The sequence below is a fragment of the Populus nigra genome, chromosome 19, assembly GCF_951802175.1.
Source record: "Populus nigra chromosome 19, ddPopNigr1.1, whole genome shotgun sequence".
NCBI lineage: Eukaryota > Viridiplantae > Streptophyta > Magnoliopsida > Malpighiales > Salicaceae > Populus > Populus nigra.
Genome location: NC_084870.1, coordinates 7,286,140 through 7,311,430, shown reverse-complemented (window position 1 = coordinate 7,311,430; position 25,291 = coordinate 7,286,140). Strand labels below are relative to the sequence as shown.

Below are 25,291 nucleotides of genomic sequence, written 5' to 3'. Positions count from 1 at the left end.
TTTGAACCGGTTTCAATTTTTTTAATAATTAATTTGATTATTTTTTTAATAAAAATCAATTCAAATAGAAAATAATTATCCCTACTTTTTATCATCCAATAACCTCTCTTTCTATCAAAATTTAAATTGAGCTTGATGGTAATTTTTAGCAATTTTAAAAGGGATTTTTTTTTAATTATCATGTTTTAGGAAAATACTATCCCCCCTTTGTTTGATTTGACCGTTAACATTGATAAATAAATCCCTTTTTAATAATTCTTATTTTGATATTTTCAACTATATTTTCCACGGATGCTAGTGAAAATTCAATCCACTTTCATAAATGATTTTAAAATATTTTAAAGTTGGAAAATATTTTTATTTTATTTTCTAAACAATGAAAAATAAAAAAAAATAAGCTAAAATTATCTCAATTTTTTGAGAGTTTTAAAAAAGGTTATATGAATTTACATGGGCAATTTAATTCATAAACCAAAATTAACATAAAAAAGGTCATATAAATCCATGGATTTCATGAATGAAACTTTTAAACCAAAATGAGTTCAAAGCTTTTTAAAAACTTCATAATAAGCTAAACTTAAAAATATATTAAAATAATATATTTTTTTTATTTTAAAAAAATTATTTTAGATAATATTATATCAAAATGATTTAAAAATATAAAATAATAACAATTTTTAGTAAAAAAAATTAAAATTTAAAAGAATACGGTTTGTACTGTATTCTTAAACATATTCCATATCTCTTAAATAAATATCGCTTATTTTGTAATGTAAAAATGATTGTTTTTTAAATTATATTTTTTCTAAAAATATATTAAAATAATATATATATTTTTTAAAAATTATATTTGAATATCAGAACACATTTTATGATTCATTGAAGAAAAAGCAAATGTTTACAAAATAGAAAATAAGATGATGATGTCAGAACGAGTAATAAAGGACTAAAATATAACAAAAGTATCACGGAAGGGACCAAATGCACCACAAAAAGGTGCCTGTCTCCAACAAGATTGGCCCGTGCCCTCGTAGCCGTAGGGTTTTGTCTTTCCAGTTTCTAGATTCCTTTAAAAAAACCAACAAAAACAACCCTCTCCCTTCCTCTCTCAAACTCCGAGAACCTTTCCAATCTAAAAAACTAGGGCTATTGTAGGGTTTAAGCCCCCACCCAAAAAATCCCAAAACCCAAAAAGAACCAAACTTTCTAATAATTCCCCAATTCACATAAATTGCTAGAAAAATCAAGACTTTTGAAACCCTAGTAAAGAACCCACCAAATGGTTCGGTCTCGTGGCGTCAAGCTTGTTGGTTGGCTCGCTCGCCGTTCTCTCCCCTTCAACCTCCTCGAAGATTCTGCTGATTCCGTATGACTTGGATTATTTATTTGCAATTCTTTTCGAATTGCTTTAATGTACATTTCTAATTTGTGTAATTTTGTTTTAATTGCAGGTATACAAGAGTGTACTAAGTGGGAGTTTTAGGAGATTGAGCGGTACTGCTGGGGTTTATAATCCTGTTAGGTCTATTGGCAATCACACTCATAAAAATGGTAGCTTGCACTTGTTTTATTTGCTTTCTTCGTGTTTGATTTTATGGGCTGTTTTAAGATTCTCTGTTTGGTTAGCTGGAAAGGTTAAAGTTTTGGACTCTTGAGTTGTTTCAACGACTTGGGCTTCAAAAGCTATAAAATTGTGGTGGATTAAGCTTAAGAGAATCTGAATTATGCATGCGTTTCTCTAATCTGTTCGTTTTCTTTGCAACAATTTTTTTTTTGGGGGTGCGTGTTCTGATTTATGTGCTTTGAAATTTGCAGTTAACCAAAAAAATTGGTTGCTATTGGGAGCTTTAAATGCAAATTTTGGTGCTGCGAGGTCAATTCATGGCTCTGGTATTTTACTTGCTCTGCTTTTAGTATTTTTCTTTTTAAATCTAACCTGACTGTGTTTTTTTTTTGTACAAGTTTTGTTTTGTTGACACTGCAATTGCTGCAACATTTGTGATGTTACTAATTACTAGTTTTGTATTCTAAAATATTTCCTGGGCATTTTGTGTAGCTAACAATGTAAGTTTTAATTTTTTTTTTTCTGGCCCAGCTCATATGTCCAAAGATTATTATGATGTACTTGGCATTAGCAAGAATGCTAGTGCATCTGATATAAAGAAAGCTTATTATGGGGTAGGTTTTCTCTTCATTACCTGTCTTAATCATTGCATATTTCAGCACAAATACTGCAACTCTCCCGCGTTATTTTTTCTGTAATTTGGTGTTTGGTCCATGCATTCATGTTTTTACTTTGTATCGTGATACGATTGCAACAATGCAGCTGTTACTTGACAACTTTTTTTTTTTAAGCTTTATTTATGTTTTCTGATTTTACTTTAGTGCCACCCTGCAGCTGGCAAAGAAGCTCCATCCTGATACAAACAAAGATGATCCTGAAGCTGAAAAGAAGTTTCAAGAAGTTTCAAAGGCCTATGAGGTAAATTTTGCAGAACAGAATTTTGCCTCTTCCTCAAAGTTACATAGAATACTGAATGAATAAATTTTGTTGGTTATGTTGCAGGTTTTGAAAGATGATCAAAAGCGGGAACAATATGATCAGGTTTCATATTTAATGTTAATTGTGTATTTGTTGAATAAGTGGAAAATGAATGCCTTTATAGCTCATGACCAAGTTGCATACAATATCAATGAATGATTGAAAACATGCAATAACTAAAAGAGGATTTATAGCTCTTAACTGGGATGACTTGCATGCATGTTGAAATCCCCCAATCCATAAACTACAATTAGCCAATAGAGTAAGGTGACATATGTAGGTGTTTGCATACATAGTCCATACATAGTCTGGGGATGCAATTAGCAATCCCAATATACAGAGTTTCATTAGTCAATCTCAACAATTACTTTTACTTTAGCTATGTTTTTAGATTTAGGATTTGTAAATGAGAATGTAAGTAAAAAAAAGGCCACATGGTTGGAACAAGCTAAAGTGTTCACCTGGCAGTTTTTTTTTTATGGGAAGGTGGGTGGGTGGGTGCTTCTATTAGTGTGAGAGCGCTGGAGTAATGTTTAGTATAAGGTCAAGTGGTGAAATAAAATTGAAAGTTTAGGCAGGGCAAGAACTAATTAGCACCATCCAGAAGCTCTATCATGGTTTAAATTGAAAGGTTCTAGTTTGTAGTGGATAGGTCATTGTTAGATTAATCTAGAATTTCGTTTTGTAGCATCCTTTACCAAGATGATTTTGCTTGAGTTGTCAACTGTCAACCTGCGAAAGCAACTTCTGTCTGTAATTTTGAGAACTGTCAAGCCTTGTCTCTGAACCAGCCCACATGAAGTTTTATTTTCAAATTGGAGTTGCTAACTTCTTATTACAAAAACAATTAAGGATCTCATTCTTGCAGAAGAATAATTGCATCTGCTCTAGCTTGAAAATTGGGTTTAATCTGGAACATTAGGGGATTTTAGTGGGCAGATAGGTTAGTTGGTGGGATAATTACATTTGTTTTTTAAGTTTCCATGCACTGGAACCCATGCACATGGGAAGGTCATTCTTTTTGCTCAGTTTACTTGAAACCATACCCTCTCGGTGGTGTATGTTAAAGATTCTCTTGTGTGCTTGTCTTTCTATTCTATACAATATGCGAATATTCTCTTGTTGTCTTTAAATTTTATTATTCATTTTGGCCTGCATTCCTTCACTAAAAGAATGTAAGATCCCGTTAGGGTATGAAGTTCACATACTTTGCAAACTATATTTTTTAAGAGGAAAAGAACACCAGCCTTTGCATGCATACATCTGCTATATTCTCTCTCTATCTTTCCCTTTTTTGAAGGCACTCTATCCATAGAATACATTGAAATTCTCTTCATTGCAAGTTCTTTTTTATACAATTCATAAATCAATGTCCCTCATCTGTTTATATCTGTACTGATTTGCATTATATTTGCAAACTTATAGCTAGGCCATGACGCATTTGAAAACCAAGATAATTATCAGCCTGGTGGACCAGGATTTGAGAGTCCATTTGGTGACTTCTTCAGAATGGAAGATGTAATTACTCTCTAGCTCCTTTTTCTTTGCTTTGATTCTCTCAAACCCAATAGTTTCTCTTCAACTGTGAATTATCTCATTATCTCATGGTTTAATTCCTCATTTCCGAAGCTTAAATTAAATAAGGGTGGCCTTTTTCTTAGGGCAAGAGCTTACATTCCGTGGAGTTGCAAACTACTGGGGTTGAAATTGAAATTGTTGGCTGAGATGAGCGAGGCTGTCATTGTTATGCCTCTATAACAATTAGGCCAGTAGTGCAATTAAACTGTTGCTGCTGCTTTGTAGTATAAGACTTTATGTAGTATGCTTTCTTATAAAATTTCCACAAAACGGCTGTTTAATGCAATATAAGGAGAAATATATTTGCTAGTAACTTTTTTTTCAGGTGGGGGGGGGGGGTCTTTTAAACATTTGACTTTCATAGTTGAAATTAACATGCTGTCTTTATGTGCATGATGCCACCACTTGTGTTGATGGAGATCAGATATTCAGCAATATATTTAGACAGAATGTTGCTGGCCAAGATGTCAAGGTTCTTATAAATTCCTTTCATGTTGATTGGTGCTCTCTCCTTTGGTCTAGAGTTAATTTTGACTTCCATTTTCTTTTTAAAACCATCATGTAGGTTTCCATTGAACTTTCCTTCATGGAAGCTGTTCAGGGATGCACCAAAACTATTACATTTCAGACTGATGTGGCTTGTGAAGCTTGTGGTATGGTTATTTTCCTCACTTGATAGCATTCACAAACAGCACAACTTAAGCTTTCCCTTTTTTGGGGGGATTTGTTAGTTCATAACTGTAGCTCATCTCTTGTATTTTCTTAGGAGAGTGGGCCTAGTCTGATTTTTTTTCATTTTCCCAGGTGGAGAAGGTGTTCCTCCAGGAGTAAAACCTCAAATGTGTAAACGCTGTAAAGGCAGAGGCGTGGTTAGTTTCACTTGCAGAAGTGTTTGATGGTGTTATGTATTCTGGAAATACTGGGTGTTTTCTCTATGTAACAAATCACATTTCCTACATTTGCAGATATCTACGCAAAAGGGTTTTTTCAGTTTTCAGCAGACATGTGATCAGTGTGGCGGAACTGGGCAAACTGTTTCGGTATGGTACTCGATGTCTGTTTTCATCTGGGTTCTGCAAGCTGTCTTTAAATAATTTTAGGAAATATTGATTTTTTATAAGCAAAATTTTGGGAAGTAATAAAACTTGTTCTTTCTTCATGAAGCAACCTGAAGAGGTATTACTTTGTACGTTGGCACCAGTGTAGAAATTTTTATTTTAAAGTGTTGTATATAATTGCATTAATTTTGGCTTCTGAATTCTGCAATCTGGCAGATTTGATATACTGTGGCAACCTTTTTTTTCAAAACTTTAGGAAACCTTGCTTTATCGATAAGAAAATTTAAGGAAATTGCAACTTTGTTGAAGTTTTTAAAAGTGGGTTTATGGTCTACTTCTAGTCTTCTATATGAACCACAGCTAGCCTGGAAGTTCGTCAGTAGACAGCCTATTAATGTGATTTATTAAATTATTCTTCCAAAATTTGATTATTTAATGGGACTTAGTCCTTTGATTTTGTCTTTTAATTTAATGCATATGCTTCTCTACTCTTGGGGCCAGAGTTTTTGCAGGTCTTGCCATGGACGCAAAGTAGTGAGAGGATCAAAGACAATTTCATTGAACATTCCAACAGGTTTGTCTGTAGATCTTGAAGCATCGTTGAATTTCCCGCCTTGTATGATTTTGTGGCCTTATTATCTGTCTTTGACCAGCACTCTTACATGCTCCACACAACATGGTCTTACAATGGCATATCACAGTTTTTTTTTTTTTTTGCTCTCTCCATAACAATGAACAATGTACTCGTTTCTTTGAATGCTTTTCTAGATTTGTTCCTTATGGTACCCAAAGCAGTTATAAGCTAAATAAGCCAGAGATAAAATTCAATGTCCCTCTCAACCCTGAGTTCTTGGGTGCTAGACTGAACCATAAAGTTAAAGAAATCAAAACTGAATGCTAGATTTGTGCCAAATGTTAGATCTAGGTATCTACTATTTGTGGGATGGAAGAGCCCTAAACAATGATAGCTTTGAGTCAGGGCTCTGATTTAATCTTTGAAAAATAAACTCCACTGAGATCCTCACACCATTTATGAACTAATATACAAAATTGACATATTTCCTTTGACCAAAATTATTTTTTTTTATTAGGCAAGGCTAAATTCAATTCTAAACAAGAACCATTTTGACAACCAGAGAAAACAATAAATGGGGATAAAGCTAGCTGCTTGTCCACCGCTTTCCCTGTGTTAAACAATCAATTACTGTCCAGTCCTAATTTTTACATCCAGATATGTATTAGGGATGAAATATAGTGATATCTTCAAATGAACTCAACTTCTGATTTCTGGAAACATTCGTGAAAATGGTCTATAGATATGGTTGCCCATTTTCCTGTGTGGAACTTTTTACTGGTTTTGCTGACTGACTGAGTTTCTTGGCATCTGCAGGAGTGGATGACAATGAGACTATGAAGCTCCCTAGAAGTGGCGGAGCAGACCCAGAGAAAAATCAACCTGGGGATCTCTATGTTACAATCAAGGTAACTCCCTCCTTATTTAATATTGTTGTGCTGCTATATTTGCATGTTGTGTTAATTATTTCTTTGCTTGCTTGTGTGATGTTTTACAATGCATTAACGATGAAGATAAAAATATTTTAATAATTAGTAATTTGACATCAAGTCCTCTTCTAATTTGTTATGGAGAAAAAGGTCAAGGTCATTTCCTTGCGGCATTATTTAGCATGGTATGGTTTTTCGTGATTTTTTTCCCTTTTGATTTGCATGGATGGTTGTCACTCTTACTGCATTCTCACATTATAACAAGAAGTCTGTAGCATTTTAGTTTTCAAATTGTCTTGCTGCTGGCAAACTCTTGGATGAGTTTTGTTATCTTATTTGATTTCAAATGGTTATGCAATAGTCATTGCTTGCCTAGCAAGCTGGATGTGGGAATCAAGAAATAGAAGAGTAGTGTGACATGGAGGATTGATCCACCTTGTCTGCTGGATTTAATGCAGGGTAATGACAACATTTGAAATAGTGAAGTCCCCATTGGATACGTAGAAAGTTGGCATTTTAAGGAACATTTTTTTGTAGCTGTCCTTTTCCACTGTGATTGATTGTTCTTTGAAATTTTAGCTTTTAGGTGGTTTACTTTCTTCCATTTCATTCTTTCTCTCTGCTTCTTTACTTTTTGTGTGCTTAGACTCTGTTCCCATCCGATACTTCTCAACTTCCCCTGATCCTATTGCATCTATCCCATTTTGTTATTGAAGTCATTATGAATTTCCTCCTCCCTCCTCCACAGGTCCGCGAAGACCCTGTTTTCCGAAGAGAAGGCTCTAACATTCATGTTGATGCTGTTCTAGGCATTACCCAGGTAAAACTTTTTTTTTTCATGGTTGTAGAAAAACACTAAGATTCTAATGAACAGAATTCATTCCTGTTATCTATGTGTTTCAGTGCATTTCAAGGTTCTCATTTACAAATTCTTTCATTATTTTAAGTTATGGGTAATGCTTTATTTTTATACTTGTTAAACAAAATGTAGTACTCAGTTCAGATGGTCTTCTTGTTGAAACATATAAATCTTGCAGCTTTTTTTGTTATATACCTAAGTCACAAGTCATTACATAAAATCCCATTTAGCATCCATGCCAGATGCAAAAGTTAATTCGATTACTCTTTTGCAGGCAATTTTGGGGGGAACCATCCAAGTTCCAACTCTCACAGGAGATGTTGTACTCAAGGTTGTAATCTTTTTGCTTGATTTGATTATGCTAAAAAATAAATCAAGTCATTGTTCACCTTAACATGTTGTATATTTTCAGGTCCGCCCTGGCACCCAACCTGGTCAGAAGGTGGTTCTGAAGAATAAAGGTGAGATGAATGCAATTTTTGCTCTCCTTACTCCTACCTTAGATATCTTTCTTTGCTATATGTCTGCTCAAGGTTTTCTGGCTATCTATGCCTTATATATATGCATTCCCTTTTTAGTAGATGTTTCACGTTGATAACTGATGACAGACACATGCGCACGTGCATATATATTTCTTCTTTCTCTTGCTTTACAAGATATGAGTTTTGTGGTCTTGTGGTTAATTACTACTACTATATGAAGCCATAATCCTAAGATATATAGATTTATGCACATTTTGGTATTCAATATGATGAGGGATAACTAGAATATTGTGGAAAAGAATTATCTGAGATTTTCCTTTAAAGATTAGTATTTGGCTAGATCCCTCTTGTTAGGCTTCTTGTACTTGCATTCTGGATATTTAGACTTAAAATTTTTTAAACTGGCCTTTGTTTCCTCTTTTCACATCTTATTCAAATCTGCTGTAATTTTTTGTAAAATATGGAATTAATGACGATAAATTTGGAAAAGCCTCAGCAGTTTTTGTTGTGTTTCTCGGTGATGTTCTTTATTCCTTCATATGTGCAGTTGTGCTGTGTGTTTTGTATTCTTTGGTATGTCTCTACTACTCTGCCTTTGTCTGAAATAAAGGAAGAACTTCTTGGTGTTTTCTGACAGGGATTAAAGCACGGGCCTCTTACTCATTTGGTGATCAGTTTGTGCACTTCAATGTCAAAATTCCAACGTGAGTTTTCTTTCCTTTGTCAGTTTATTTCACTATGCTTAACTTTTATATGTATTTGCTGCCTGTCCACTACTACCAGAAATGGATGAATGATATGTTGAGATGTTTTCTTCAAGAAAGATATTGTAAATATAGCCATCTATTTGGCCGGATAGTTCCTTGTGTTATAGACAATGCCTTACAGAAAATATGTTTGCTACAGGACTTTGACCCCAAGACAGCGTGAATTGATTGAGGAGTTTGCCAAAGAAGAACAAGGTGAATGTGACAATCGTGCTGCTGGAGCATCTGGGTGAGGCCATGGTATATTTTTCTTCTCGTGATCATCCCATATTATTGCTTAGAAGAAGATTATTCAACAAAAGAGAATGATAAAGAATAGGAAAAAGATCAATTGTAATAACCGACCTGTTTCAGAGTTTTGTAGGAGAAATGTTGAGATGGGTCTGACTTATTATTTATCCTGGAAGGTTACATTTTTCCCCACCAAATCAACCATCGCATGATAATACCCCATCTGAGACAAAATGATCGCTTTCAATTTCAATAGCTTAGTTTTGTATATAATTATACTTTGTACTACAATGGTTGGTTCTTTTTTGGATGAATTACTGCAATGATTGTTATGTGGGTGAACCTATGGATTCGGCATTTCATTAAATTGATGTCAAGCTTGTGGAAACACTTGCTGATTTATATTTTACATGTTAACATCGTTGACCTTTTGAAGCTGAGACTTGAGAGTATTCTACTCCCCGTTTACTTATCTGTGATAGAAACTCGTTTGTTCCGACGGATATGGCCTTTAGAAAATGAAGGCTATTTTTCTCCTGTTTGGAAAATGCGTTATCATCAGCTGCACGTTCTCCGAAAGGTTTAATTCTTGAATTGTTTCCCACTAGCTAATTTCAACTTTTTCGCAATTCAATAAGAAATGGAACACACCTTCATCGAGCATAGATTGCACGTTGTGGGGGTTTGGTGGTAGATATCTGATTTTATTGCGCCCTGCTTGTTCTATAACCTTTGCTATTCGTTGTTAGGGAACCCATTTTTATGTTGTGTAAATGTATCTAGCTGCATCTTTGCTTCTGCTCTTCTGCATAGTTAGTGATCAGATTCAGCTGTTGGGATAATTTAATTCTGGCTTCATTAGGAGATTAAATGTTTAATTATATCTGTTTGTAATGAGAGGTTTTTCTGTGACAGAAAAGCTCCTTTTTATATATATAGCTTTCTTCACTCTTTTTTTTATATATAAAAATTTAAAAAAAAATGTTTATTTGTTGAGAATGAAGAAGAATTTTTTCACCGGAAAAAAAAACGTTATTATCACTATTTTCATAAAGAATCAAAGTTATAATTTATAATAGTTATTTTAATATTTTATATTTGTGATAATCTATTTATTTTTCTGTTCAATTTAAAAATTATCATAAAAAATGTTATATTTATGAACTAGAAAAAAGCACACTAGATTTATAATAAAAAAAGAAATTATGACGCTAACAAGATATGAAAATGTAAAAAAGAAAAAAAAACTTAAAAGTCTTATATTACAAAATAGTATTTGTATATCAAAGAAAAATATTGTATATTTGAAAAACAATGAAAAAATTGTAAATGAAAACCTTCGGGAACTTAACGATATGTCCACAGAATTGCTTAAGACTTTTGCTAAACTACTCTGCGTTCCTTTTCTTAATTGTCAATCATCAAATCTAGGCCTAGGAAAAGAAAAATCTCGAAGAACAGCGAAAAACCAGGTATTGGAGTTTTCATCTGGTGCTCTTCGCATATTCTGCCTGATAGCCAGCCATGAGAGGATGGATCTTTTATTAGAAGAGAACTGGGAGAAATTCCAATACGAGGGGCGTTGCCTGAGTTATCAGAGAAACTGCCTTCAGAGCCGATGATAGATTGCATGGAGGCACCTTAGTGCATCGCCAGCCGGGTGGGGTGGTAAAACGAGCCCATGCCCTTGCTAGCTGTTGCCTGCGTCCAATTCAATTCAGCTGGATGTTACCCGCTGGCGGTTTGCAAAGGTTTCAACGAAACCATCACGTTTGACAAAAGTTTGACACCGCTCCCAAGCACGAGAACACTTCCCACCCGACATCTTTTGCTTGTTGCATTGTAGAGAAGAGAGTTAGATTTTGCAGAGCAGCAACGCAGCAAGATCGTTCCAGGTAACCAAAAGCCCAGATATCAAGTTCAAGTGAAAGCGCCAGGCACATGAATTCATCACTTGTGAGTCCCGCTCTATACGGTCATATTTGTTTTTTTTTATTTGATTTAATATTATATGGTCATATTAAATCTTTTTATTATTTCATCTTAGATCTAAAACTCAAGGGTGTAAATAATAGGTTTGGGTATGCCAGGCGTTACACAAGTGATTTGAGTTGTTTTCTCTTGCTCAAATGAATATTGTTGTTGATTTGTCTCTCATTTATTTTTCAATTCTTCTACAGTCATTTTAACATTTTAGTTTTTTTCTTATTCTCTCAATAATATTTATTATATGATAAGTTGAAAAGGATAAACGCAGCATCTGTTAAATTTTAAGACTTCTAGTTGATCTTGAAGTTCCAAAATTCTTGGGAAAAGTTACAGTAATTATGAAAAAAATTATATAAATACATATGTATGTAATAAAAAAATTAGTCGCGGGCTATTAATCTTTCAATATTTCAGTGCAGCGACAGCAATGGCCTCTGTTAATTTCCATTAAAAGGCTACTAAAGCAAAAGAAAAAATATTTTCACTGACATGTGAAATCGGTAACAATCCCTTGTCCCTTACAAAACAAAGGGGCCAATAGCAAGCCACCATTGAAAACAACATAAATTTTAAATATCAAAAAAAAAAAAAAAAGAATTCATGAACTGAATCAAAACAAAAATGCCTACAAAATCAACTACAAAACTAATTTTGAGTTGAAGTTACAGAACTAACTGGCTGGAAAATTAATCACCAATTTATTTGGTGTGCCTACATGAGAACATGACACACCTCACGATTCCCATGCGCGCTACCTCGATTATATCTAAGAGCTTGCTTACTGGGCAAATAGAGGAATACAGATGGTTTCTTTGGCACGCCTCAGTACCTCCTGTTTCTTAAGAGTAGTAGATGGCTGGTCACCACTGAAATTCATTAAGAAATGTTGCCTCTCCCACAGATGGCAAGAAGTTTAAGCCTTGCTACCAGTCAATCCAATCTCTGCCTCTAAACTTTAAGCTGCAACTTTGGCTTTGGCTTTCTGTTTCTTGGCATCTAATGATGCTAAGCCTTTGCCCAATCCAACAGGAGCCTGATCTTGCCCTGATGTTTGGTCTTCTTGAGTATCTACCGGGTCATTAGAAGATTGTCCATTAGTTTCCTTCACTCCACCTGCTGCTTCCTCGTTGTTGACTGTATCTGGAGTTGCCCCTGAATTAATGATGTTGAGGAGCTGAGTGAGAGGTGGCAAAGCTTGAACAGGAACACCATGTGGACGAGTCAAGAGCCCCCTAGCAGCTGCTTTCTTCCTAACTTCTGCTGCTGCACGAGCAGCTCGTTCATCTACTCCCCTTCCCCGTGGAAGTGTCTCACCAGCAATTGCTGCATTAAGGGATTTGTTCATGGAACCACTGGAACTCCCAGATCCAGATCCTCCAGCAACCGCAGCAGCTTGGAATGCATGCAACAGGTCAGGATTAGCCTGCCACACAAGTCAATGTCAGAAAATCCGATCATCAATAGACACCAGCAGACAATTACATAAGAGACTTCAGAAACATATACTTGGACACGCCATATTTACAGACAGTTACATCTAGGCCATGTTTGTTTCCCGGAATTCACTTTCCAGGAAATCACTTTCCAAACTTTCTTGTGTTTGTTTGTCATTAGTAAAGTTGGTCAACGGAAAACACTTTCCGGTTAACAGAAAATACTTTCTAGTCAACGGAAACAACTTGGTCAAGTTTGTTTGCCATTAGAAAAGCTGGTCAACGGAAAACACTTTCCAATCAAAGAAAAATTTAGCTTGGTTTTCAGGAAAGTATTTTCCTGGAAAATTTGGACGGAAAACACTTTCTGGAAGTTGTGAAAAATTTAAAAATGTCATTATTTGCTGATTATATCAAATTTGATCCTCGAACTTTTGATTGCTATATATAATTTGTTTTGAATATTTATTTTTCAATTTCATCTCTTGAAATTTGATTTTTATATTAATTTTGGTCCTTATTTCTATAATTGTTATTTGTTTTTTTCTTATTATTTTTTTATTGAAATTTTTCATCTATCAAATTTGGTCCTCATTCTTTTGATTGTTACTTAGTTTATTTGAAATAATTTATGAAATATTAATTATTATTATTTTAATTTCTTCACCTTTTATTTTTTTTTAATTTTTTAGATTTTATCTTTATTATTTTGATTATTATTTATTTTATTTGAGATAATTTATGAAATTATATTTTTTTTCAATTTCATTCTCATTCAACTTTTTAATTTGTAAGATTTGTTCCTTATTATTTTAATAAACTCGAGAAAAATAAAACATTAATAAGTTATTTTCCAGCTCATTTTTCATGACATAACCAAACACTGGAAAGTGTTTTCCAACTCATTTTTCATTACACTACCAAACATCGGAAAATACTTTCCCAGAATTCACTTTCCAAAAGAAAACTACTTTCCAGCAAACAAACGGGGCCCTAGTTAATTAAATTTATTCATGTAATTAGAGATGCATCAGAAAAACAAAGAAAGATGAAAGAACACACAAGGTTTTTCAGCACAACTACTTGGGCATGCTTAATGCCTGCATTGCTATAGGGAACAATTTCCACAAGCACATAATGACAAAATGCCCATATCCATATATCAATTAATCATCTCATCAGATTTAATCAAAGAAAAAGTAAATAACACTTGCCTTCAATATATCAATCGCCTTTTGAGCAGAAGCTGCATTCAATGCCTGACCTTTCTGCTTCTGTGCATTCATCAGGAAAAGAAAAATTAGAAATTCAGAAAACTTGAGAGACAGAAAAATGAGAACATTTTTGTAACACTATGCATCAACCTGCAGTTCTCGCATCTTAAATGTCTTCATCCAGTTTTGGGAGTCTCGAGTCCTTGAGTCCTCCTCACCAAGCTGTTTGACAAGTATGTCATAGGTTTTCTTCTCATGCTGTGCACAAGAAAAAGCTAATTCAGTAATGTGTATTTCCTTTATATCAGAATAAATTAATGCTAAAGAAATGTCATGCAAAAACATGCCTGGTGTGATAGCTTGAATGCGCCCATACAGTTAAATGCAATTGCAAGAGCATGGTAGCATACAGCAGTTTGAATATGCTCCTCTCCTAAAAGCCTCTCGTTCTTTTTCAAAGCCTCTTGCAGATAGCGAAGAGCTGTATTCATCTTTCCAATGTCCTGGTACATCATTGCAACATTAATGAAGGTTGCAGCCACATCAGGGTGGTCTGGCCCAGAAGACAAGCTCAGTAAGAGCAGCGCACGGGACATATGTCGCAGTGCAAGTTCTGTTTGGTTTAGTCCATGGTAAAAGAGAGCCATGTTTCCATAACTGCATAATTGCAAAACACAGTGAGCCAGCAATTCAACCTACCAAATTTTAAACAGGTTGCCAACTGTTAATTACAGCAATTTTCAAAGAATTTAAGAATGCAGATTATGCCAGACAATTGTCAGTGCATAGCAAAATAACACCACCAAAGAAAAGGAACTTAATGTCAAGGACACAGAGACAAGGAAATAATGCCTGTGGGCAGTATCGGGGTGGTCTAATCCCAGGCAACGTTCATTTATGATCAACTCCTTGTGCTGTTGGATGATTGCTCCAGCCATATCACCAGCATGATACAAAACCATGGCCAGGTACCTGAAAATTTGAGGTCAAGTGCAAATGAAATTAACAGAGAACTGCTTTGTAACCAGAAAAATTAGTTGAAGTTGGTCGAATTATTGTAGATGACATTGCGGTTTTAATTTATACCTGAAATAGTTAAAATAAGCATAATTTTACATGTTCCTAGGAAACAAAATCAGAAACTCAGCATAGTTATTGAGTTACGATGCCTACCGACAACAGTTGGCAACCTCCCGATGCATTGGACCAGTCACCTAAAACACGATACAAAATGGTCAAGATATGTATCTCAGACACTTCCTAACTGAATGAAGAAAAAAAGAATGACAGACCTGTTGAAGAATGGAAAATGCATCGGAAAATGACGTGTAGGCTTCACTAAGCATTCCCTGAAGCAAAAGAAAGAAACAGGACTTAATAACCATCTAATGTAGTTCAAGAAACAAATAGCATATACTCCAACATGTTTTCACATTCCACAAAGTCAAATATCATATGATAGACTTGCAACTTGCCAGCGTGAAAGGCTATTCTACTTGAAAATAGTGCTACCCATGAATGATACTCCAATTTTGCAGATACTGTCTTTACCAAAAATAAAATTTGAAGCTGAAACCTATACCTGTCCTAGAAGAAACATTATCCAATAACAAATTTTAATTCTTGATGATCAACACGGTATGGTCATGTGAGATCACTAATGAGCATGTCTAGGGCATACCTCAGCTAGTTGAACCTTTCCGGTTTCCACAATATCCTTAGCTTCTGAACATAGAGGAACTGAATGCTTTACCACAGGTTGGAGATTCAAGATATCTGACAGTTGGAATGGCATTGCAGCATTGAGATCATATTTGCGAGCTGCAATGGTAATGCCCATCTGTTATGGAAACCACAAAAAGAAAAATTATTAACCATTTAGAATGTCAACCACAAGCCAAAAAGGAATTCATTGGTCTATTCTGCACTACCAGAATATAATTACAATTAGCATCCAAAAAGGCAAACATGAGCTCTTTTTTATTTTTGTTTTTTTTCAAGAAAACAGTAAAAAGGAAACAACGGTCAGATTGGTTGAGGAAATAAGTAGCATGGGTATTTATGGCCACTGCTGAACATATACATTTTTAAAAAAGCACTGTCCAGGCATCACAGGATGAGAAAGACATTGAACAAAATTCAATCATTGTGAAAACTCCAAAAATACAAATACAGTTATATCTATATAAATGGATGAGATAGGAACCGAAGCTGACCTTTTGGCAAAGATTCCGAATAACCGAGACTTTCTTCACTTGTGACCTCGCATCCTCTGGTAACTCAAACTAAACACAGAAGAACATTAGATTCAGGATATGCTACAGTGCAGAAGATCACTTAAATGTTTTATTTTAGCAGAGAGGCAATAGAATAAGGGACCCCACACAAATGATATGGTAGCAATGTTTCCCATATGACAAATAGATAGCAATGTAATAAAATGGACTAATTCAACTTCCAGAGAATCTCTGATTATTCCTGTAGTGCATATACCCCACGTAATGGTATAAGATACCTGATATTTGAGCTCTGCAAGTTCCTGAATGTCAGACCATAGAATTTCTGAGCTAACATTCATATATGAGGATTGGTTCTTTCTTGCAGATGCTCCTTTCCACCTCGTTTGTCCCCTAGAGGATTTTCCTGAAGACTGATTGCCAGATTGTTCCTGTAAGTGTTTCAAAATAAGAAACCAGTCAAATAAACAATGATGACAGAGAGTCCCTATAGCATTAAACATATTTCAACTTTTAGACAACTCTTCCTCTCCCTGTGAGATTTGACCTATCAAATCTGAGACATGGTATGGTCAACATAGCACATGGGGCCTTGAGAAGTAGCTGATAACATCTTAGAACCAAATATAATGCATAATACAGTAACCAAAAAACTATGACTATTAATCTTTTGTGGACATACTTTCTTTGCTGCTCTTGAATGCGGACCATTAGCTGAAACTTTTATGCCAACAGCTTGACAAGTTCCAAACAAACAGTTGAAAAAATGAGAAATTGCTGGCCCTAGATCATTATCATCTGTATCCCTGAGAAGATCCTGCATCACCAGAAAAATGGTGGGAGAAAGACAATTACTTAGTACCAGATGCAAAAGTTTAAAGGACAATATAATTGTCTGTGTGTGCATGCACTTTTTCATATTAAGCACCCTCGGCAAATGTCAATAAAAAAAATCAGAATTTCTTATTATGATTACACACAATAAGAGCTGGTTGCACTTTCCCAAGTATGATAAAATTGATAGTACCAAAACAGCCACCAATCCCCATAACTAGAAAAGGGAAGTTAAATTTGAATATCAAATGAGATGCAATTAAGAATAAGCCCAGTCTACCGGAGACTCCTCGAATTGGAGTCACGAAAAAATTCAGCCATTAAATCAGTGAACCCTCCAATGATCTAATAGTTATTTTTTTCTTTTGTATGCATCCAGGTTGTGTTCTTCAGTACATATAGCATTGTTCCACAATTTGCATCAAAGATCTATTGCCAATTAATGGCGAATGCAAATATAATTCTTTAGAAAAGAATGCGCCAAAGCTACTTCGGTCCCAAACAGGTTTGCACAAGCAACTTAATCACTTAAAGGTTAGATGCCTGACCTGGACAGACTAAATAATTCCATGATTAGAAGTTTCAGATATCATCTGACTAGTGATTAACTAGAACAATAAAATCCTAAAAAACACTTCAGAGCAATCTGTGGCATTTAAGGAGGTCAGTTAAAAGGTGATCACCTTGAGGATGTGCTTTGCAGACCGGACAACAATCTCATTGGAACAAAGATCCCATAGATGAGGTAAGTGTTTTATCCCTTCAGCTACCTGAAGAAATCATCGATTAAATAATAAACAAGTGATTTCCATGATCACTAATTAAAGTTGAACTACAAAACTTGTCAGTTAACAAAATAATTGTGTTGGAATCTTTGTGCCTCAAATTGCCAGAGAGCATTAAATAAACGTATATGCTTACCTTTCCCATGTAGCGAACATTAATTCCATGAGCATGTAGTGCTTCAGTAAGAGTCTGTCCATCCATGGGCGAGACTTCAAGTGTGCAAAGATCTTGGATGAACTTTGGAAGCACAGTATTTGCAAGATATGAACCCACTTTCTTCACATTTTCTTCATCTGCTGCAATCTCCTGATAAATGGAAATGAAAATAGAACAATGAACTCCTAGCTGGTTGGTGTTACTGTGTGGCTACCGCAACAGCTTTTGGGCCACGATTGGTAACCAAGATATTTGTTCACTACTCCGAAACCGAGCAAATTCAAATGGATACTTCAATGAGATTTACAAAAAGAAAACTGAAAGGTTAGATGTTCACCTCCGGATCACCAGACAACTTGAACTCGGTAAAAACATTAGGGTTAAAAAGTATTTCTTCACAAGATTCAGAGCTTCCAGCAAGAGCAGGAGCACTTTCTTCTACAGTGTCAGCTTTCCCTTCTTTAGCAATCTCCTGTGACCAATGCAAAGAGCCACATGATTCAAATGGTTGCTCACACATTGTGGGAAAGTTATGTTCATATACATATCACAATAAATCACTTGGCATTTATTGCAAAATTTAGTTTACACTTGCCCTCCAAGAAATCCGTAACCATATGTTACCTAATTGAACATATTACTGTAACCATGTATTGCTTCGATATAATAAGAGAATTTCCACACTCAGGCACAATCATGCCATGTTGCAGCATTTACAACCATAATAAAAACAAACATTTCAATTGCACAGGAACCCTCCAGATTACTCCACACGTGCACACTTTTCAATCACATGAACCTCATGGAGTGCAATTTATGCTAGCTTAAGCATGGAGCCAGAAGTGAGAAAAAAGGTTAGCAAACAATGCTTACTTGATTGTTGATGGAAGCTGCAGCTTCCTCAGGTTTAACTTGCTCATCACCAGCAGCAACTTCTGTAGAATCTGCAGCCACATGAGCCCCTCCCTCAGATTTTGGTCTGCTCTTCAATCTTGCCACGGCTTCAGCCTTCTCCAATAAAAATAAAGAACATGAGCAAACAAGCCCAAGATTACACAATTTTGTCCATTAGAACATACCTGACAGAAGGCAGAAATTAATTCTGGTCTCAATATGCAAAACCGCGAGCCAGGTCCCGTATAGTTTGCATCACGAGGAGTTGCTCTCATCAAGTCTAGTAGATAATGCCTGGATAGAAGAAACAAAAGACCCATATAATAACATGGTGAAGAATGGCATAGAAAGATTAAATACTATGGGGATGTTAATAATGTGATACTGCCTAACTCCACACCAACAGCAGTTTGATGCTGAAAGTTAATTAAATATTACAGTAATGCAGATGCTGATTTATTTCTTTGATTTTCATTTCATGTTTTAGTGAGAAAAAACACAACTACGGAATGATCAGCAGTCAAGTAAGGCAGTTCTCAGACTGATGCCAGTCACCATATAAGTGTCAAGCCTAAGTATACTATAAAAAAGGCAATAGAGATGACAAAGAGAAAAGGCTACAAAATGATAGAAGTGAAGAGAACTTGAAAAGATAATAACCCAATAAAACAATCAACTCACCTGTCATCACTACCCACAATGCCCTTGCATTCTACTGGAGCAGCTAATTTGAAAGCATCCCCAGATCCATCTAGGACAGTGTGTTCCTTTAGATGAAGGCGTTTAGCAGCTTCCACTACCTGAGACACACAAAGATCAGTACTTAATGAATAAGTGTCTCATATACACATCTAAGAACATAGTGATGTTTATATTAACAAACATTAACAAAACTATCTACCTTGAATATAAGATATTCTCAATTAATGTTTGCATCACCATCAACCCATAACATGATAACTTAAATTCTTTCTCACCTTAGAATGAAAATCTTCATTCCAGCATATTTTCTTTCCATTATCAACAGAACCATATAGAAGAGAGTCTGATTTATCCCCTTGAAGAATGCCAGGTAAGACACTCTACAACAAAATTCAAAAGAGTGGGATGATAATATGTCCAAAAACATTAAAAATAAGTCTAAGAAAGAAAAGACAGGAATAACAAAAATGACTACTGGCTGTCTAGTGAGGCAAGGAGTTCAATGGAATAGGGAACACAACATGGAATAGGATTTGCAATATTGTTCTTTTTTCCCCTAATATAAGAGATAAGCAGTCTTTATTAGCAAACAAGTTGTAAAATAACATATGCTGACAAAGGAAAAGGAGACTACCAATTTTGTCAAGCAACAAAAAAGGGCAATTTGCCTAAAATTGCATTCCTTTTTAAAAGAATTTCAATGATAACTAGATGCATACATGTTAGACTAAAGCGTCACATGCGAGTTTGTGTTTCTGTATATGTGGTTGTGGTTGTGAGCGTGAGTGAGAATCACATCTATGATACACACCTGGGCTACCACTCTGTGACCCCTGTAATCAATTATGGCCATGGCAAGATTATATAAACCAGGGACATCAGCTTCCTGGTAGGCTTTGGTGCCTTTCAGATCATTATTTGCCGAAGCATATGTAGCTTGTTCACTCTCAGCCAACTGCGGCTCAGAAGATGACTCGGGATGCAATTCCGCCACTTCAACGGTTGATCTATCAGATTTCACCCCATTGGCAATTCCACCATCCCCATGCAAATCGCTGGTGACCTTTTCAGATAAATTAATTGAAGAACTAGTGTTCTCTGTCTTTGAACTAGTATCTGAATTACATTTCTTGGAGAGCTGTTCAAGGTCCACGTCCACAGCAAAACTGAAGAATATATTGTTGTGAACATACCTAGAATAAGAATAAACAAGAACAAGCTATTATGAAAAGGTTTAATGATGATCACAAACCTCTCAAAGAAATAGCATTTTGGCTAGCATAGCCCATCACCATTAAAAAAAAAACGATGCAGAATTATATCATGCAATGCTCAACCAAAGAAAAATAGCATGGACTTTTGATGAGGATGGAATAGAAATTCAGAATTTTAAAAGGTCCCACTAACATATGAAAGCACTCTGGATCAGTTGGATTTATGGGGGGAATACATCTGTTGATGACTCCAATAGCACCTTTAACTGCTGCATCAACAAAGTCCGAAGTTACTTTGTAGAGAGCCCTATCACGCAAAATCCTGCAACAAAAAATTCCTGATAAGGGATAGGGGATGAAATTATATAAAGGAATTGTACATTGAAGAAACAAGACAGCACACAACATGCATAACTTTATGAAGTTGCTAGCACAGATGACAAATATACCTTTCCTGAGGAGTTGAATGGGGAAACTCCCGACAGGATTGCAACTCCTCATTCCAATCTCTTTGCATGCCAATCAGCTCACTGCCATATGAAAGAGTCAGTGCATCCTCTGCTCTGGCCGCATCACGTCTGTGATCTGACAAAAAAACATGAATCTCATAAGGGTGAAATGTCAAACGAACCTCTAAGTTCCACAGATTTGTCATTCTTATGGATAGTAGCCGATTCATATGAAGGTGCATATTTCTTCCATGCTATCTATAACATGCTGCAGTGCCTTGAATTGGTACTTCAAAACCATTTTCTTTGTTTTGTTTTGATCTTCATTTTACTAGCATATGCAATATATTTATTATAAAATTTCACCACTAAATGAAGTTCTAATTATCTTCTCGAAACAAAAACTTTTCCAGAACAATCAACTAGCTGTAGCAGACTGTTCTTTCAGGCCTGAAAGAAGACAAAATCACATGGGACCTAAATAAGTAATTTTTTTTCCAAATTTAATCTATTAAGAAAAGCATTATCTAAAAATTATGGTAGGAATAACAAATAAAGACTGATAAAAGAAGTGTAAGGAGATACAGGGCAAGGTTGATTTTATCTGATTCCTTTTGGTTGTTATTTCTGTTAAGCTTGAAAAGACTTGTTGCTGTAAAACAGGATGGCTCCCAAGTGGGTGAAAACTGATCAGACTCTGAAGAAAAGCTCTCTTCTCCTCGAACTACAATTCCTCCTTTCAATTTTTTCTCTTCAATTGTCTCTTTTCATCTCTCTGTTCTCTAATTATCCCTCCCAATTCTTGCACTGCAATGTTTTCAATGTAGCTACACCACCATAACACCCTCCCCCCTCTTCCCCCACCCCACCCCAAAGGGCCCCGGTAATACTTAATTGACGGAGCATTCCTTTGTTTCACCCGGTCATTAATCGAGTAAGCCATCTACAAATAATGGAATACTGAATATCCCAGTCCACTCCCAAATCAGATGCCTCGTCAAAAATTACTAAAGCTTGAATTCCAGATTTGTCACTAGCAATGATGAGAGATGGATGATAATTCACAACTTAGAGAAATAAACATTCTGTAAAGTTACTTCACTTGAAAAATGTTAACATAAACTTCCTTGATACCTATGATGGGTGGACCACGTTACTAAATGAACAAAAGAATGATACAAATGAAGGAAGAGTTTGAAGCTTGGATGGCACTGGACGAGTTTGAGAGTGAGCAACGAAAAAAAATCTAATCAAAATTAGAATTACAGCTCAGGCCTTATCTCGAAGAAGCCAAAATACTTTAAGTTGATTTACTCTAGAAATTGCAAGGAAAAAGAGTTCATTCAAGTTAACACAGCAAGGTTTCGCAGCTTCATGAGGACTAAATTGCACGAATATTCAAAGTTACACTTACCAGGAACTGGGTACAATCCTAGCCATGAAGAAGGTGGCAGGAGAGATTGAACATTTTCAAAAGGGTGTGCAGAGCCCTTATGCTCCAAAATTTCACGAAGAGCTTCAAAACAGGAACCCGTGGGGAAACATAACATTCAAAAGTCAGCACTAAGAAATCTACTTCAAGCCTCAATAAACCATAAATTCTCAATCACCTCTCTTTACCTTTTTTGAACTTGGGACTGATTCTCTGCAGGAGTCCAACAAGGGTAGTTGCTTCAGAGGTAGCTTTACTTGGCCTTGGGTCAAGGACATTCCCTGTGCTTGAATTGACATAGAACATCTTTGTGGTTCCAGTAATACAATATTTGTTACCCTCCAATGTTATTACATCCAAATAAATCAAATCCCCAACGAGCCTGGAGAGGCAACCAAGAAAACATTATTTTGCCAAAACACATTCCAAGGGAAATGTCAAATTATTTGCGCAATAGTCAAAGAGGAGAAAGAGTGAGATGAGAGGGTCAAACCTTCTATGGCTTGGGGGAGGGTTGAAGGATGAAAATATAATACTGTCCACACACATGATCTCCTTTGTTGGGAATGACAACAATTTACCAAACGAACCTGCAACATCCTCCATAAATCCCATCCCATCAAGCTCAGGGACCTCAGTTTTTCCAGCATCTACATTAAAGTGAAATGCACTGTATAAACACCTTTGGCATTAAATGAAGTGTTAAGAACTACTTCATAAATAATTAAAGGAGAGTGATTGTAGGATGAATATCACAAGCCACCTGAACCTAGAGCTTTGTTTTGTGCTTTTTCGTACTCTAAAGCAAGGGACGTTGATAATGAAGCATGAAGTGTAGAAAGTGAAAGCAATTCTCTTGTGCGGTGAACATGAGCCCTGATCGATCTATCATCATAAGGTGCTGCCAATAAAGTTTCCATGTTAGAAGTGTCCATAAATGGATCTCTACTACCAAAAGAACAAGTAATGCTAACAGACCAGCAACCATCTCCAAGGAGCAACCACCAGAAGTAATGTCAGCTACTTCAGATATTTCATTATAATCTTCTATTTGAAGAGTTGAACCATCCTTGGTGTGCAGCAACAAGTCATAGCATGTAAAGAAACATGTTTCAGGAGCATCGAGAAGGAATTGTCTTACATCCATGACGGAATCTCCTGGGTTCAACTGCGATTGTTTATTATTTATCATTTGATTGACGTGAATAAGCAAATGGTGTGCCAAGAGAAAGAGCATGTTTAAAACTAGAGGTAATTAGTTCGTTGACAAAAAAAAAACTTGTGTTGCTGAATGGGGACAGAAAAAAAGGTACTGTGAGGGTAAATCAAATGCACAAGTATCATTCCCATTCAAATTGTCAAACAATAACATTATTTTAATGAACAACTTAGCTCACTTGTAACTCAAGCTTCTCGCTACTTTGTGTTTTGACAGAGACGGGGTAAAGATGAAGATCACCTGCGCTCACAGGGAAAACACAACATGAGAGGTGTGACAAAACAAAAGACAAAGATTACAAACTAGTAATGCAGCATTTAATTAAGTTCAAGTTCAACAAATGATTGGCATGGTCATTTTGCTAAGTTGGGTTGGCACATAAATAGTAATGTTACAAAACCAAGCTGTTGGTGGAAAGCAATGAGATTTTGGAAAGCAAAAAAATAACTATCATGAAGGCAACCTTGCTTTGCTTCACTCGTAGAATTTGCTGTTTCAGACTCCTTTATCTCTGAGGTGCCATTAGCAGGTTCACCCCCAGCTGGTGCTCCATTAACAATAGCTACACCAACTTCTGAAGCAGCTTCAGAAGCGGTTATGTCATCTTTCACAGGAGCATCAGATGACGCTGTTGGCTCTGAAGAATTTGTTGTGCTATTGGATCCTCTCCGGTTCCTCCCTTTATTAGATTTCCCAGCCATTCTCACCTCCTAGGTCAAAAACTTTAACAGGGTTCACTAGCTTTCAAAAAGAAACTATCCAGTTCAGCGATAACTGGAAACACTATCAGTATATCAAAGAATCAGAATACCCACAAGAGAATGCAGTCATTCATTGATATGTCTCTGTGTGTGCATCTGTAAGTACTCTGGCATGTAAATGAATGCATATTTCATTTAGAAAACAGTGATGTGAGACTTTCAATATTCCCCCACTTACTTATCTTGGAAAGCTTCTGATGTAGAGCCAGAGAACAAGATTACCAACTCAACAGAGACGCACTCGATCAGTTTCAAACCTTTTAGCTTAAAAGCCAAAAGTCACTTTCAAGTTTCAATCATTAAAAAATGAACTAAAGCAGCCATTAAGTTTCAGTGTCTATCGCAGAAGCAACAGACACTCGAAAACAAAGTTTAATCCTGTGGCATCAACTCACTTCGATGATTCTATTTTCACTTTCAGATTAAAACTGTGAGACCGGTTTTAAGAAACGCCACAATCCCACCCCCGTGTCGATAAACATAAAAATCAATTAATTCACAGCCCGATAATACATACAACAGATTTCAGGTTACATTAAGAATTAAAATAATCAAATTCCGTAACCAGAAATCAAAACTTCGCCCTCTAAACACTAATTCTACACACAGAAATATCAAACAAATCACGACCAGTAAAAGAAAAAAGGTTCGTGGAAAAACATGCAAAATGCAAAGGAAAGGAACCAGAACACAAAAAGACTCGAACTTCGTTGATTATTATTATTACCAATTAAGTGACGAAAAAAGCTTGAACAAATCGTAGCTCTATATCAGCAAGCAGATACACACGTGGGTATATTGTTGGTGGTGGTGAGCGTGCGCAAGTATATGTTAGTAGAAATGTGGAGAGAGAGGAAGGGGAAGGGAGGGGAAGGGAAGGGTTTTAGAGAGAGAAAGAGAGAGGCTGAGGTTTTAGCAGGAGGGCTAACAACTCAGGAAGTGGCTGAGAGG

General features: G+C 35.8%; 2 protein-coding genes across 5 annotated transcripts; one reads left to right on the top strand and one right to left on the bottom strand.

Moving 5' to 3' along the window:
• Nucleotides 1-1,031: 1,031 nt before the first annotated feature.
• On the top strand, nucleotides 1,032-11,197 carry LOC133680455 (chaperone protein dnaJ GFA2, mitochondrial-like). Of its 3 annotated transcripts, none has more exons than XM_062103417.1 (19): nucleotides 1,032-1,366; nucleotides 1,452-1,551; nucleotides 1,816-1,890; nucleotides 2,096-2,178; nucleotides 2,399-2,482; nucleotides 2,567-2,605; nucleotides 3,968-4,060; nucleotides 4,545-4,592; nucleotides 4,686-4,773; nucleotides 4,925-4,989; nucleotides 5,086-5,160; nucleotides 5,680-5,752; nucleotides 6,569-6,660; nucleotides 7,430-7,501; nucleotides 7,815-7,871; nucleotides 7,953-8,001; nucleotides 8,660-8,726; nucleotides 8,929-9,029; nucleotides 10,452-11,197. In XM_062103417.1, exons 1-18 carry the CDS (start codon nucleotides 1,280-1,282, stop codon nucleotides 9,020-9,022), a joined length of 1,341 nt encoding a protein of 446 aa, XP_061959401.1. In that variant the 5' UTR covers nucleotides 1,032-1,279; the 3' UTR covers nucleotides 9,023-9,029; nucleotides 10,452-11,197. The 3 variants fall into 3 exon arrangements, with proteins under 3 accessions (XP_061959401.1, XP_061959399.1, XP_061959398.1); XM_062103415.1 differs by lacking the exon at nucleotides 10,452-11,197 and adding an exon at nucleotides 9,144-9,429; XM_062103414.1 differs by lacking the exon at nucleotides 10,452-11,197 and having other exon boundaries at nucleotides 1,033-1,366; nucleotides 8,929-9,429.
• Nucleotides 11,198-11,468: 271 nt separating this feature from the next.
• LOC133679895 (clustered mitochondria protein) lies at nucleotides 11,469-25,291 on the bottom strand. 2 transcript variants are annotated; one of them, XM_062102622.1, is made up of 29 exons: nucleotides 25,068-25,291; nucleotides 24,043-24,301; nucleotides 23,758-23,819; nucleotides 23,339-23,528; nucleotides 23,124-23,261; nucleotides 22,854-23,010; nucleotides 22,549-22,742; nucleotides 22,343-22,444; nucleotides 20,929-21,064; nucleotides 20,673-20,801; nucleotides 20,077-20,458; nucleotides 19,541-19,645; nucleotides 19,245-19,363; nucleotides 18,749-18,857; nucleotides 18,543-18,677; nucleotides 18,007-18,141; nucleotides 17,649-17,819; nucleotides 17,411-17,497; nucleotides 16,576-16,710; nucleotides 16,172-16,324; nucleotides 15,873-15,941; nucleotides 15,338-15,496; nucleotides 14,949-15,005; nucleotides 14,830-14,870; nucleotides 14,509-14,628; nucleotides 14,004-14,313; nucleotides 13,807-13,914; nucleotides 13,657-13,716; nucleotides 11,469-12,432 (listed from the first exon to the last, which is right to left on the bottom strand). In XM_062102622.1, exons 2-29 carry the CDS (start codon nucleotides 24,278-24,280, stop codon nucleotides 11,965-11,967), a joined length of 4,269 nt encoding a protein of 1,422 aa, XP_061958606.1. In that variant the 5' UTR covers nucleotides 24,281-24,301; nucleotides 25,068-25,291; the 3' UTR covers nucleotides 11,469-11,964. The 2 variants fall into 2 exon arrangements, with proteins under 2 accessions (XP_061958606.1, XP_061958605.1); XM_062102621.1 differs by having other exon boundaries at nucleotides 24,043-24,289.